Consider the following 15,658-nt stretch of genomic DNA (forward strand, 5'->3'; position numbering starts at 1 on the left):
TGACCCTGGTTTCACAGGTGAGGAAAAGTCCCAGAGCAGCTGAGGAACTTGCCAGACACATGAAGCTAATACAGGGCAGAGCAACGACCAGAGTCAACCACAAAATCACTTCTTGGTTTCAGCCTTGACTGACCCCACCGCCACTCCTTCCCCCGACGTGTGTGGCCCCTCTTAGCTGGGCTTCGCCAGGTTCGCGCCTAGAGGAGAAGTCGTGACGCCTGCTCTGAGGTCGGGGTGTGGGATCTCAGGAGACTTAAGCCACAGTGGGGAAGTTCTTCACAGCCACTTGTTTGAGGAGGAGGGAGAACCGAGGGCCCCTGAACCCACAGCCTCCCTGCACCGTCTGATGGAAGGACAGCTCCAGCTCTCAGACTTGCCTCCATTTCCCATAACCCAATTTAGTCAGGTTTTCGAGGGCATCAGCCTTAGGGGGAGAGCGTGAGCAGGTCTGGTTTTCTTACAGAAGTCTGGAACGTGTGCATGGCCTGTTCACCTGCACTTAAGTTGTCTTTACTCCTGTATTCCTTTGGTCTGTGTAAGCAGATCCGAAGCTGTCCCTAACCCCATGTTATTTGACTGAAATTCCTTCCCGGCCAGTTCAAGAGAGAATGGATGTGCTCTGATGATATCAACACATGGCCCCTGTCAGCCACTGAGGGGCCTGGCAAAGCTTCCGATGTCCTCTCCAGCTATGGGTTGGGTCAGCTTCTATAAGCCTCTACAGCAAGCAAGTTTACAGACATTTCTGGCTGAGTGAGAACCACTTTAACCCTTAGGTATTCTTGAAATTAACTAGGAGAGAGAGAGAAACATTGATGTGAGAGAAACATCAATCAGTTGCCTCCCATACACGTCCTGACGGGGGATTGAACCTGCAGCCTAGGTATGTGCCCTGCCCAGGAATCGAACCCGCAACCTTTTTGGTGTACAGGACATGCTCCAACCAACTGAGCCACCCAACCAGGGCTAGGAGATACTGATTTAAACCTTGACTTAACGTTTTTCAACTTAAAGCCAATGGTGCCTTGAGGGCTTTGCAAACTATCACGCCAACCTCCAAGGATCCCTCACTTTCCAGCAGAGTGTGTTGAAGGATTTACATGTTCCCCGTGCTGGTTACCCTGGATAAGTGAATGCACTGTATCTGGCTTCTGTACTAACATGGTCTTTGGTTTTCCTCACAGAAGTATGACCCGGATCTGTTCCGAATGGCCCTGCCTTGTCTCAGTGCTATTGCCGGGGCCTTGCCACCCGATTACTTAGACACCAGAATCTCGGCCACATTGGAGAAGCAGATCTCAGTGGATGCAGATGGCAACTTTGACCCCAAGCCCATCAACACCATGAAGTGAGTCCAGAACCATCTCTGAGCTGGTCCTGTAGTCTTCCCAGTGGCCAGTGTTTCTCTTTCAGAAGGTAGCAAGAAATATAAGAGTCTATTCCTTCCCCTCTGCCAACACTATTCGTTGTTTCTTTTGACACCACAAGTCACATCAGGTACTGGTTTTGTCCTTGGTTCCTGAAGGATTAATGCATCCATATCTGACTTCAAACTGTATTATTATGTTCTGGGCTTTCGTTTTAAAGGGTGAAGTTGGTTTATTTATTATAAGAGATGGATGCTCTCCACAAATAAATGTCATCTGAGACATTGCAAGAACCACCCTGACAAATGAGGCAATTAATTTATTAATAAGTTTTTTGACAAAATCTTCATTCTTTGTGAATTAGGTCTGTACAATTCTAATAGCATCATACATCACAACAGCTCCAAAAATAATGCTCACCTGAGCCCAACAGGGCTTGGGTTGTGACGGCAGAACAGCACGAGGTCCCCACCTGAGAGGCTGGACCTGCTCTCTGCCCGCTAACGATGCTGAAACTTTGGAATAACCCCACAATAGCACCTTCACTTTCTCCCTCTGGCTCTTCAGTGTATCTCACTGGTGATGATTAGGCCATGGATGAAACATATGCACGTTTTTGGCCCGTGGCAGTTCTGCCCCAGGTATGATTGTGTCGTGGAGCATATGGTCTTCATCTCCAGGTGCATTTTAAAAGGAGACTCCAAAACTGCTTTAGAGCGAGCAGGGAAAGTAAGACATCCTCTAGGAGCCCTCGGACTTGTGTTTTGTGGCAGTAGTTCTCAAATGAGAGCCACAGCTTGAGCCCTGCCCTGGGGCTGTCGGCTTTGATAAAATGTAAAATTCATCTTTGGGGAAATTAATACACAGTCCATCAGACAGAGCTTTGAGCTGAATGGATGATGGGAAACAGAATTGAATCTGATACAAGGAAGAGGTAAGGGGCATGGTAAGAATCCCCTTGAAGAGTTCACTGCCCTGGTCTCATCTGACTCAAGATTCAAATTCCTGGAAAAGTGAGTCTGAAGGGTCTAGTCAGATGCCCATTCTCAGCAGTTCACATAAGACTGTGTGCAATGCAAGATTTGTCCCTTAACAGAAAAAAGGAGGTGCTACAACCAACAGAAGGGACGAAAGCTGCTAAGACTAACAGAAACAACAGGTGTCTACTGTACTTCCAAAATACTAGTATTTAAATATGAGTCGTTGAAACCAAAGAGGTAGACAGCTAGTTTTTTCTAACATTTTCTCCTTTAGCTTCCCGTTCCTGCCATTCCAGATTGCATCATGAGGTGGCAGGCCAGTGTCTCTGGATGAAGGGATACTCACCCTGTAACCTGGACAGGCCTGGCCCAGGAGCCAGAGTGGCCCTTCAGGAGTCGAGAGGACCCAGAGCAGCTGGAGGGAGCTACCTACAGGAGAGCCTCCTGTAGAGAGGTCCCCTGGTTAGACCTGGGTGCGTCCGTGACTGCTCTGGGTGTGCCACACCTTCGGCTCAGGAAGTTCCCTGCGTCTGGTGTCCAGCTTGAGCTTGGTTGGTTCTGGCCGTCTTTTCGGCACATCTGGCTGAGGTGCCTGGCGAGGTGGTAACTTATTCTTTTCCTTCTCGCTTCAGTTTCTCCTTGCCTGAAAAACTGGAATACATCGTCACCAAGTATGCTGAGCATTCGCATGATAAATGGGCCTGTGACAAGGTAGGGATTATCCTCCAGCTGACAACTGTCAAGGGGAAAAACAGCCCAAGAGCATTCAAGGGTCCAGTGCTGGAAATCGACCCGATGTGTCTAAGTGACAGACTCGCCATGCCAAGAGCATTCATTATTTCTGAGTAGCACTTTCCCAGGGTTGGCGGAGGTCAGGAAAATAGGTGGCAGAAGCTAGAGGTGCTGCTTTTTGTATTTTTCTCAAGAAAGTGATCGATTCTGTGAGTGTGCGCTTCTTTCTCAGCACTGCATTCCCTGGAGTGTGTGCCCAAGCACGAGCTCACGTGTGTTTGATGTTAACGCTTAATGCAGGTTGGGAGGCTTTTATTACATTTTTTCTTTGAAAAAAATTTTTTTGGCAAAGGGAAAATAAACTTGAGAGCCTTACCCTTGCCTTTCACTGGGAAGCTGGATTTTATCCTAAGGCGGGGGACACACATCTCCCCGCGGCAGGCAGAGCAGAAGTCCCAGACGCGCCCTTATTAATAAGCCTGTCCATCTGGTGTTTAAAATTCCTCACCACACGAGGTCAGCCTGCTTTGATACATTTAATTGCTCTGTCGGCCCTTTAACGCTGGCAGGCAGAGTGGGGGGAATGTGCCAGAGACGTCCAGGATTCCTGTGGACAGCCAGTCAAGCACTGGGGCCATTGCTCAGCCGCAGCTGCAGCGTGGAACAGGGAACCGAGTCCACGGCAGGGCCACAGACACCACCTCCGTGCCACGTGTCCTGGAGAGGGGACACCTTGCACCACCGGCTCAGCCTCCGCACTGGTCTAAGCTCAGCTCTTATTCTCCCATGGTCCCCATTGGGGGGCCGATGATGACAACAGTCATTGTAACTGTAGAATGGGCTGAGTTGACGCCTCACGGTTCGAGAGCAGGGGTTGGCCAAACTTTTCTGTACAGGGCCAGATAGTAGACATTTTAGGATTGTGGCCAGAGAGTCTCCATTGCAGCTGCTCATCTCTGCCATTCATGGCACAGAAGCAGCCACGACGGTGCATAGATAAAAGCACACGCCTGTGTCCAGTAAGCCCGTGTTTATGGACCAGATGGTCGGCCCAATTTGGCCCAAGGGCCGTAGCTGACTGACCCTTGCTCAAGAGCATCTGTATTTTCTCAGCACCCATTAGATATGCCATTTGCCAGCCAGTGAAAGAGGGGGAAGCAGCACCCCATCAGTCCATGGCCATGGCCCGTCCACCACCAAGCCACGTGGGTTTACCCCCTTAGTGCCTCCTGAGTTCGAATCATTCCGTCTGCCCCAGCCCATGGCTTTAGCCCGAGCTGCCGTCCTCCTTTGCCCGGACGGTGGTGATGATCTCCTAACTAGCCTAGTCTCCCCTCGAGCATTTTCCCAGCCTGCTTTCACACTGTAGACAAGTCATAGCTTCAGTGTGCAGGTCGGTCCCCTCCTACCACTGTTCTCCGTGTAAAAATTCCTTAGTAACTTTTAACTATTTTTAACATAAATGTCAAAATCATTAATATGGCCTGACAGGCACTGCCTAATCTGGCCCCTGCTACCGTCTCTAGCTTCACTGTCCCTTCACCCTCTGCTCTCCGGCCACATCCCCTTCTTACCCACCCCCACGACACACACACACACACACTCGCCTGAAACCCTCCTCTGTCTGAGCCGGGTGCCCACCTGCACTCACACACCTGCACACCATCAGCTCCTCCTGCAGATACCCATCCACGTGTGAATTCCTGGGATGCCTGTTCCTCAGATTTCTCAGATATAGGCCCTCTTAGCACCTTGCTCTTTTCCATTGTAGCATCTTTATAGCAGCTTTACATAGTTATATTTACAGCAGTTTTACATTTATACCAGCCATCAACTATACTGGTGTGGTATTTGATTACCCTCTCTCTCCCACTAGACCGTGAGCTTCACGTTTTCAAGGAAACATGTTTGCTCACTGTGGCCAGATGGGCATCAGTTCTCTAACAAGAAAAAAAATATCTTCCCTGTCCTCAAGAACCCTGCAGGCTCGCAGAGACCAAACTGGCGGTTGCGAGAGGGGAGGAGGGTTGGGGTGTGGGTAAAAAGGGTAAAGGGACTAAGAAGTACAAATTGGTAGTTACCAAGTAGTCACAGGGATGTAAAGTACAGCACAGGGAATATAGTCAATAATATTGTGATAACTATGTGTGGTGCTAGGTGTTCCCTGGAAGTATCACAGGGAACACTTTATAAAGTATATGATTGTCTTAATCACTACGCTGTACACCTGAAACCAGTACACAGTAACACTAAAAGTAAACTATAATTGAAAAAATATTTTTTAATTAATTAATTAAAAATACACGAGCCCTGCAGTCTTGTGGGAGAAACAGAATAAAGCAACCATGGGGGTAAAGGTTGTTCGTTGCTGGGATGGGCATGAGCACAGGGTTAGGGCACACAGGACAGGAGGAGTTCCTAATCCAACAGTTGGGGTCCAGGGACACTTCCTCGAGCTGGTGACATCTGCAGTAAGTGATAAAGGACGGGTCATTGTTCAGGCAGCAAGTGCAGATCCAGGGAAGCAAGAGAGAGAGAGTGGTGGCTTTAGGGAACCATAGTCCCATACAGCAGGACATGGAGTGGGGCAGGGGAAGGATGGTGAGATGGGTCTAGACAGGCCAACGAGGTCTTCGCTGTAGCTTTAGAGACCAGGAAGAGTTTGCATTTTGCCATGATGGCAACTGAGAACTCGAAAATTTTAAAGCAGTAGAGTGCCTGATAGGGGTGATTTTATAAATGTCCTCTGGCAGTGCTGTGGAAAATGGACCCAGAGAGAGGTGGCAGGACTGGAGGCAGGGAGACTGTGTAGGAGGCTGTTGCAGTGATCCAGGCGAGAGCTGGTGGTGCCTGAATGAAAATCCTGGCCCGGAGATGGGAGCTGGAACCATGTGAGAAGGTGCAGAGGAGAAGGGATGGTCAAGGAGGATTCCTGGCTCAGAAAGTGAGTGTGAGCCTCTGCCATTCCCTGAGGCAGAGGGAACCCCAGAGGGGGAGCCACTTAGAGAATAAAATGCAGATTCTGTGTCAGACCTGTTGAGAGGAACCTGAGCTTAAATAGGTTTGGAAATTAAGAGAGAGAGCTGGGCTGGACATACTGATTTAAGGTTGGACTGCGGACTTGATTAGATCACCCAGGGAGAGTGTGCCCCATGTACTTGTTAGTAAGTGGGTAGCGGAGACACAGAAAAAGCAGCCTGGAGCCTTTAAGCTGTGAAGTTATGGGCAGCAGGAGCTTGTCCTTATGCCTAGGACAGAGTCTGGCACCTACAGTAGTAGACATTCAAACAATGTCGAATGACTCTTGAAATTCATAAACTTCTGTGGCTCCGGAAAGCACCCATTGCTACAGTTTTGCTGTGGGCTTGGCGGAAAGGGGTGCAGTGGTCAGTGGGGCCCGTCCTCACAGGCCTTTAGCCTTGGCTTCCATCCTTGGCCATGAATGTGACGCACCGACTGGAGAAGCATTGTTCTCGGGTCTTTTAAAACATCCTTCTGTCTGTAGTGAGCCTGAAACGCAAGCGAGTAAGTGGAGGGAACAGCAATCAAACCAAGAAGAAATGAAGGAGCAGAGTTCACCATTCAGGGGCAGAGGGCCTGACAGCCTTCATGGATCCATTAGACATTTTGGGGGGCAATTTCCAAGCTCTGTCACATTCCATTCTTCCACTTGTTCAGTGACAACAAGCTGGGATTTGGGTCACATAGTGGGGCTTTTTGGGTGCCAGGGATGTTTGAACTGAGAACATGTCTGCAGAGTCAGAATGGATGGAAATATGGAATTTCCCTGGACGAAAACATGAAGACGCACCCATTGATAAGGCCTTTCAAGACGTTAACGGAGAAGGTAAGGAACGGGCCTCAGGTATCACTGGGTGGCTGTCTGGCTTTCCTGCCGTGGGAATGGCATCAGGTTGTCAGAGGCATTCAGGGCACATTCCTCTTCCAGTTTCTTAGACACTTTCAAGCACAGTAAACTTCTCAGGAGCTCACCGGCGGGCACCACCCCACAACACTCCCTAGAGCCCAGCCTCAAGGTCTGCTCCTAGGCTCTGAGAGCCCTTTGGAGAGAGAAGCACAGCTCAGCATGTAGAATGCAACTGGAGTAGGGAGGGCTTTTGTTAGATTGTGGAGATGGGGAGAGGGGTGAATTGCTGGACAAAATTCAAAGAGGAATGAATTCCAATCATGGAAGTTAACAGGCGTAGAGAAGAGAGTCCCCAAGGAAATGTGAGCAGGTCTCATGGTTTTTTTTAACTAAGAAAGTGGTCCAGCCCCACTCTGAATTTCTCTCTGCAGTCAGTAAGGTCCTCTGTAAGCTGTAGGCCTGGTGTTGCCCATAAAGGGCGGCAGGTGTATCTTGTGTGCATATTGACCACCTATAAAATCGTGCACAACTCTAAAGAGAATTCTAAATCTCAGAAATTCTGTTCTGCAGGCTCAAAGGAGAGCTTTATGCAGATGCGTTTGGGCGAGTCGCCTGTTAACCAGCTACGGGCACGAGAGAAGCCCCTCTCTGTTCTTGCTCCCTTTACCCACAGCCTGTGGGTGACATCTGCTTCACTCCCTCTGGAGGCAGGAGACTGCGGGGTCTTATATTGAAAAACATCAGAAAGACTGACTGTGTGTTTTGGGAGGGATGCTGTAGAGGGGACTCAGACCTAGGGGGAGGACGCTGGACCCAGTTACCCCCATCCATCGTGAGAGCCGCTTCCCCAGGGAATCAGGCCAGTCAGAGTGCTGGGCGTGCTCTGCAAGGCTCTTCTGCTCCGATTTTCTCCCAGGAGAAGGAAATTTACCGCTGGCCAGCCAGAGAGTCCCTGAAAACCATGCTGGCTGTGGGCTGGACTGTGGAGAGGACCAAGGAAGGAGAAGCCCTTGTTCAACAACGGGAAAATGAGAAGCTTCGAAGCGTGTCCCAGGCCAGCCAGGTATGACAAGGCCAAGCTGGCTCCCCCCAAGCCGTGGGGAAGGTGGGAACCTCCCCCTGGGGTCCCGAAGCCAAGACCACCAACAGGGAGCCCTGGGCTTCTCTAGGATGCATCTTCGGCAGCTGATGCCGGGATGCTGGTGAAAATAAGGAAAATGTCGGCAACCTCGGTGATTCTGCCTTTGCCTTCCCAGGGCAACAGCTACAGCCCTGCCCCGCTGGACCTCTGCAACGTGGTGCTGTCCAGAGAGCTGCAGGTCAGTGCTGGTCCCTCCAGAACGGCACAGCCTGCTTTCCAAAGCCCCTCAAGTGCAGAATTATCACCCTCCAAAGTATTTTCCTTAAACAAGAATAAGAAAGGAAAGCATGCCTAGAACATATCGCCACTGAAATATAAAAATTGGAAAGGGCCGCAGGGAAGGTTTCCACAGAATTACACACTCATCTGAGAAGGTGAAGCTTTGTACCTCTGCCAGGGACATCGTAACAGGTAATCACTCAATCAAAGGACAAACAAGCACATTTCAGCATCAAAACCCAGAACAGAACTATTAACAGTGAGGAGAAGATCTGTGAAAAGACCCCTGGGGGTGCTTTCTGGTCCCAGTAGGTCTCCCCAGCATCCCATAGTGGGTTCACTTGAGTTCCCCGATAATGTAGACAGGCAGTCGTTGTGGGATTTAGGAACATACAACCACGAAGATGAAATAAAGAGCCCTAAGCTGCCCCCCCCTCCCCCCGTCCTCCCTCCTGCACACACGGTGGGCATCACCAGCCCCAGCCAGGGCAGCTGCTCCTCGCCGAGTCCATCAGACAAACCTTTGGACTTTAGAGGAAGTTTCTTTCCAAAGGACACATTCCAGGTCACTGTCTCCTGAACCTTATAAAGATAAATGCTATCTGAGAAATCTTATTTGCAGCAGTCTTCCGCAAGACGTGACTATTTTTAGTTTGCTAAGCTAAAGGCTTTTAGGGATTTTAGACTTTTCCTTCACCCTCACCTCCAGCTCCTTAATCTCCAGTCCTGTGACACATCCAGTGCCACCAGAATGGACTTCCGAATGGAAATGTGTGTCTCTCATAAATGCATCAAACCGCCAGGATGATACACTATAAGGGAGGGGCAGATCCAAAGCTGTTTTCCGTGTGTATGAGAAGATATAAAACTAACGAGGCGCGTAAGCACAGGCTAATTAATGACGGGAGACGCCCAGCAGCGTGCCGTTAGCATTTGGTGGAGCTCTGGCCCCAGGCTGCCTGAAATAGCCTGGCAGACATGAGCCCATGTTTCTCACTCTCTCTCTGACGGTCCTCTCCCTGGTGGGGCGCAGGGAATGGTGGAGGTCATAGCTGAGAACTATCACAACATCTGGGCCAAGAAGAAGAAGCTGGAGCTGGAGAGCAAAGGTAAGCCTGGTTCCCCACAGCCCCCCAGAGGTGAGCTGAGGGGCAGGTGTGCTTCCCAGGAAGTGCAAAGGAAGGGCCAAAAGTGTCATCTCTCACTTTACTGACCCCAGGTGGTGGCAGTCACCCTCTATTGGTACCGTATGACACCTTGACCGCCAAGGAGAAGTCTAGGGACCGAGAGAAGGCACAGGACCTGTTTAAATTCCTCCAGGTGAATGGCATCGTGGTTTCTAGGTAAGCCATCTTCCAGGTGATGTTAATGTGGCCGGGCGGGCTTGCAGGTGTGGTTTCCCTCCAGGTATTTAATCACCCGCCTACAAAGTGGATCAGAGCAAGGATAGCTGGTGAGTTTTTTGAAATAAGAAAAATTTTATTTTGCAGGATGAAGCCCTCTTTTCTGATATAAACAGGACTGATCAATATCAATTTTAAAAATCAGTTACAGCACAATATAAAAGAACAAACAAAACAGAAACAGGCTCATAGACACAGAGAACAGGCTGGAAGTGGCCAGAGGGGAGGCAGGTTGGGGGACTGGGTGAAAAAGTGAAGAGATTGAGAAGTACAGATTGCTGGTTACAAAACAGTCACAGGGATGTAAAGCACAGCATAGGGAATATAGTCAATAATATGGTATTTAATTGTTATATAATAACAATATTAAGCATCATTGACATTTTATCTTAAATTTAGATTTGTCAGCATTATCTAGGTGAAAGTTTTATATGAGAATGGTCTTGGCTGCTTAAGTCTTAAAAGTAGAACCTGTTTTCTCACTGGTCAAATGCCAGGGGTGGGCTGTACTATGCAGGGTCCTGCGTGCTGAGCCCTCGTGGAGTGGAAAACAAGCTGGCGTTCCTATTCTGATCCAGCCATTCCTCCTGAAAGAAATGTTTGCTGGGCCAGCTGCTATTTCTTTTAGTTCCCTATAGAACTTTTGCCCCTGAATAGCAGTAACCCAACTAAAAATCTATACAAATATTTCTATTGTATCTCATATGAAAAAATAATGAAACGCATTTGCCATATTGTCAAGCAGGAAAGGTCAGGCAGTGGGAGACAGCCTCCGGGGAAGCACTTGAGAAAGACTCCCATCGTCATTTTAATCCTGTTCTTAACACCAAGAATGCGTACTGTGATTTGCTGATAAGTAACTTGCTCACAGAAATGAAACTTTCCTCTGTACTATAGCTAAAAAGAAAGTCAAGGAAATCAGAGGGAGAAGAAAGACTATTGAATTTGGTGAAATGTTCTAGTGGCCATTTACCATGTGCCAGAGCCTTTGGTGGGCACTTGGACGTACAGATGAAGAAGCGAGGTCCCCATCACCAAGGAGAACTCCTTGGTGGCTTCCTGCTACCCACAGCTTAGACCTGCTCCATCCTCACCTTCCCTTTGCTCAGTGAAAAGTCCCTTCTTCCTGGTGCTCAAGCCAAAAACCTTGGCTCCTCTTTTTCTCCCAGTGCACATCCAGTCCTTCAGGAAATCCTGATGGGTTCTACCTTTAAGATACCCATAATCTGACCACGTCTCACCACCTCCATGCTGTCACCATGATTGCTGAAAGAGCCTCCTACCTGGGCTCCCTGTTTCAACCCTTGTCCCCACAGTCAACTTTAAACCTAGCAACTAGAGTAACTCTGTTACAGTGTAAGTCATATCAAGTCATTCCTCTATTCAAAACTCGATAGCCTCCCATCTCAGAGCAAAAGCAAAATTCGAAGGATGGTGCACAGGGCCCTAATGATTTAGTTCACTACCCACCCCACACCCTCCTGACTACCTGCTCACTTCCATGCCATCCACACTGGCCTCTGACATATTCCTCCAACTCAGTATGCGTGCTCCTGCCTCAGGACCTCTGCATCTCCACTCCCTATGCCTGGAAAGCTCTTTCCCCAGATGTCCATAAGCTCATTCTCTCACCTCCCTCAAGCCTTTACTCTGATATCTGCCTCCCAGTGAGAGTAGCACTTATTCTGTTTAACACTACTATCTTCTCTCCCCCACTTCAGACACTCTTGAGCAGCTTCATCCTGCTTTACTTTTTCTTTTTTTTTTTTTTTGCAAAACTTATTAACTTCTAGCATTCCACATAATGTATATCTTATTTTATTTATTTTGTGTTTCTGTCTATAGCTAACATGTGAGTTCCATGAGGGCAGGGATTCTTGCTTGCTTCTCTGATTTATCCCCAGCTCAATAATGAAGATCTTTTTGAAAAATCTTTTCAGAATTATTGCAATACAGGTGTTGCGTGCTCAGAGAGGCAGGTTCCCAAGTGCAAAGGGAGATCAGTCAGATGAGTTGGTCACTGAGCCAGGATAACAGCTCACATTTGCAGAATGAGGTCAATGCAGGTAGGATTGCCGGTGCGCCAAAGTCACGTAGTTATCTCTTGCTTCCTGGGGCTTACCCGCTTCCAACCTAGAGGTATGAAGGACATGGAGCTGGATGCCTCCTCCATGGAAAAGAGGTTTGCCTATAAGTTTTTGAAGAAGATCCTGAAATATGTTGATTCTGCTCAAGAGTTTATTGCCCATCTGGGTAAGTATCCTTGCACAATGTCACAAACACGTATGCTTCTCGTAATAGCTCATAATATCAGAGTCTGGCATCTCTCTGTCAAGGAATGAGGCCTTCGTGCCCTAGCTGTTCATGACCCCTTTAGGTGTGTGGTTCTGGGGAGGAAGCAGTGGCAGAGATTCCCCCACTCACCCGCCCACCCCACTTAAAAAAAAAAAAATCGGTTTCTTCCTTGGTTTTCCTACTGGGTTTGATTGAACCATTGGTCATTTTTCATACTTTAACTTTCCCTTTGTTTTGCTTTGAGACCGTGGGCATATGACTTACCCTCTCTGAAGCTCCTTTCTCATCAATAAAGTGGAGAAAAGGAAAAAAAATTTATTTAAAAAAAAAAGTGGAGAAAAGGGTAGTGAAACAGCTTAGAAAACTGACACAAAAAATAACTAAGCACAACTGTAAAGTACTTTGTAAAATATAAGCTGCTCTGTCAACTCAGACGGCCTTTTCGTGGCCTTTAGAAGAGCTGCTCTGTTTCTAAAATGCTGTGGCTGTTTGGTTTTTGTTTTTTAATGCTGGCCAACTTTGTGCTACTTGTGTCTTTGTAGAAGCCATTGTCATCAGTGGGAAAACTGAACGGTCTCCCCATGACCAGGAGATCAAATTCTTTGCCAAAGTAAGTGACTCTCTGTACTTAACCAAATTACTTTCTTCTTAGGATCTGTACAGTTTAGGGTACAAGTTAAGCTGGCCCAACAAAGATAGCCAAAACCCCAGTGGCTTCAGTGAGACAGACATGTGTTTCTCCTCTGTGGAACATCCCCGAGGCAGGTGGGTGGTGCCAGGAGGTGGGCAGCGTGCTCAGCTCCACGGCATCACTCAAGGTCCCAGGCTCTTCTCTGTCACTCCACCCTCTCCTAAGGCGTGGTCTGTGTCAGTGTGGTCCTAACTGGCTCGCCTGTGCCGCGTCTGTGGGAAAGGGAGAAAGGAGAGGGAAGGGCGAGCTGCTGCTTTTTTAAAGTTCTATCCCAGTGGCTGGAACTTAGTCATTTTAGCCTCACCTAGCTACCGGGGAGACTGGATAATGCATTCTCTAGTTTGGTGACCTGGTGTCCAGCCAAAACACAGGGGTTTCTATTGCTAAAAAAAAGAGGGGAGAGTGAGCCTGGGTGCCAATGAGCAGTCTCCGCCGTACAGCCCTTCTCAGAGGACTAATTGTGTGGGCGCCCTCGGGGCAGCGTGCTCTGAGAAGCAGTCATGGGATGTGCAGGGCTCGTATTGCTGGGCCAGGCCTCGGGTGTACCTGTTGGACGCCATGCCCAAGCAGCCACATCTCAGTGCAGGTGTCCCGCAGGACTCCCCTGACAGTGCTGACTCGGGGGTTCTGTACTCATATTCCTTTGGGCCCTTCGTTGGTGGCCCTGTCCTTTTACACGCCCCCAGGACCTCTGGGCTCAGGCACAAAAGAAGAAAATGCATCAGAAACAGATGCACTGGGCAGAGTTTCCTGGGAATTCCAGGACTGGTGTTCAGAGGCTTTCTGCTCACTGAGGGTGAACTTTGTCAACAGAAGCAAAGGAAGGGCTTTGGCTGGCTCCCTAGAAATTAACTTCTGGCGGGCTTTCCAGGTCCTCCTCCCGCTGGTTGACCAGTACTTCACCAACCACCGCCTCTACTTCCTGTCGTCCCCTCTGAAGCCCCTTAGCAGCAGCGGGTACGCCTCCCACAAGGAGAAAGAAATGGTAGCCAGGTGAGTCTGCAAAAGGAAGGCAAGGCCACGGTGCTCAGGTGATGGACAGAAAACGCCAATTCCTGGAGACTCAGTGAGCCCTGGAGAAATGAACTGTATCCTGATGATTAGTGGTTTGGGTCATCACCTTGGTTTTTAAAGAAATTTTATTCATACTTTATGTATTATTATCTTTGCAACCAAGAAAAGTGCACTGTTTGGGGGTTTCAGTAGGGCTAGGGGGAAAATTTATAGATCAGGTCAACTTCGATCCTGAAATAACATTTAGAAAAAGGTGAAGTAATTCTGAAGCTTAGGAAAAGCAAACATGCAACGTTGAGAAGAAACAGATTAACGCTGTTTTCAATCCCATTCTTATCAGGCTTTTTAGGATTAAAAATTTAAAAACAGAATCAGATCCTACAAGTTCTGGTGTGGACGATTTGAGATTTGAAATGTGGAGCCACATAATTCAAGTTAAATTCTTAATAGGGAAATGTTTTTCATCAAAAGCGCCAGCCCCCTTTACGTTTCACAGACATAACACGTGGATGCCTCAACAGAGATAAGACCAAAAGGGATGCTTCAGGATCAGGCTCAGAGACGGATCCAGCATGCCTCAGGTCCTCTCTGTGTTTGATCTGTGAATGACACGGAAGGGGTTAGACTTCTAAACAGCAAAGAGTTAAGCACTGTGATGAAGGCAGCTGATCAACTCCTTCCCTAGCATCCACTGATGGTGAACAGTGTGCATAATACTTAATAAGGGCCCAGCTGTTAGGTATCAGCATCTTCGGGAAGATAGTCAATATTAGGATTTAGCTAACATTTATTAAACACACATGGCTAAGCAGTGAGCTTAATTTTTCATATGTAAGAGTGTGGCCCACTTCTGTATCATTAACACAATGCTTTAAATCTAAGAACACTGTGTTGTTATAATCTCCACTTTGCAGATGAGGAAACTGAGGCCTGGTCAGGTTGACTACAGTGCTTAAGGTGACCCAGAGAGTAAGTTAGGGCAGGAATGGAGGCCCAGTCCTCTCTATCCAGACCGTGTGCCATTTTTCCCTACACTGCCATCACTTAACCCCATTTGTTAAGAAAGGAGGAACCTGTGCTATCAAAATGAGATACACTTGGAATCCGTTACTGGCCAATGACTTCCCAAATATTTGCAGGACACACTAGCGTATTTTGTAAAAGTTAGGAATTAAGGGAGAAAGTGAGATATTTGGATAATCCAACAGAGGGCAGGTGTGTCTGTTTTCTTCTATTTTTTTTAGATTATTAATTCATGGAAATGTAACATTTGTTCAGTCGGGCACCATTTGTCAGGGCTGGAATACAACCTGAAGCTAATCAGCCTTGCAAATAGCTTTCAGACCCAGCATCCTGCTTGCTGCCCTCCACGATCGCAGAGCTCCCTTTCCTCCAGGCTTCCCCCTTCCCCAATTCCAAGAGTTACCACCAGATACACAGCTCCAAAAAAAACCAAACACCAGGGAAAGAGAGGAAAAAGCAGCAGTCCAGATTTAATTTCAAACTAGCTGGTTGCCAAATTTCTAATAACTCATTCTGAGATCTCTCAAGCGCTAGGCCGGGCGTTCCAACTTATTTCCGCTGGAAAAACAAATGACTAACCAGGAACGACTTTGGCTGTGATTTCTAGGAGACAGCCCAGAAAGGCCTAGGGTATTCATTGAAAACCACTAAAAGGTGAAAAAGTTTTCATTCCGACCAAAACTCAGGATGCGTTTCTTCTCCATCTGAGCTGTCTTCTAAAAGACCTCTGCACTGTGTGGGGCGTGAAGCCCATGGCAACAGATGAATAAGAGATTGGGAAGGACTTCAGCTCAGCCTCATCTTGGAGTCCCAGGGCCTGTACCAAGTGTTTTTATTCACGCTTCCCTTTTCCTGTTCCACCAGGAAGGGCTGCTCTCTGAAGGGGTTGCTGGGTTCTTGCCTAGTTGTGCTAGTGTCAGGTAAC

The 15,658-nt window shown here is 48.1% G+C and overlaps 1 protein-coding gene across 1 annotated transcript in view; it reads left to right on the top strand.

The window, feature by feature from the left end:
- Window positions 1-15,658, top strand: part of RYR3 (ryanodine receptor 3) — a 472,085-nt gene that overhangs the window by 375,293 nt on the left and 81,134 nt on the right. Inside the window, exons 53-62 of the mRNA XM_087815056.1 lie at window positions 1,185-1,348; window positions 2,980-3,058; window positions 6,837-6,926; window positions 7,864-8,010; window positions 8,204-8,266; window positions 9,341-9,416; window positions 9,527-9,650; window positions 11,848-11,963; window positions 12,548-12,615; window positions 13,568-13,689. Of these exons, the coding sequence (XP_087671182.1) occupies window positions 1,185-1,348; window positions 2,980-3,058; window positions 6,837-6,926; window positions 7,864-8,010; window positions 8,204-8,266; window positions 9,341-9,416; window positions 9,527-9,650; window positions 11,848-11,963; window positions 12,548-12,615; window positions 13,568-13,689 (1,049 nt within the window). The remainder of the gene's footprint in view (window positions 1-1,184; window positions 1,349-2,979; window positions 3,059-6,836; window positions 6,927-7,863; window positions 8,011-8,203; window positions 8,267-9,340; window positions 9,417-9,526; window positions 9,651-11,847; window positions 11,964-12,547; window positions 12,616-13,567; window positions 13,690-15,658) is intronic.

Source organism: Miniopterus natalensis, chromosome 1 (assembly GCF_054644295.1).
Source record: "Miniopterus natalensis isolate mMinNat1 chromosome 1, mMinNat1.hap1, whole genome shotgun sequence".
In the NCBI taxonomy this organism is placed as follows: domain Eukaryota; kingdom Metazoa; phylum Chordata; class Mammalia; order Chiroptera; family Miniopteridae; genus Miniopterus; species Miniopterus natalensis.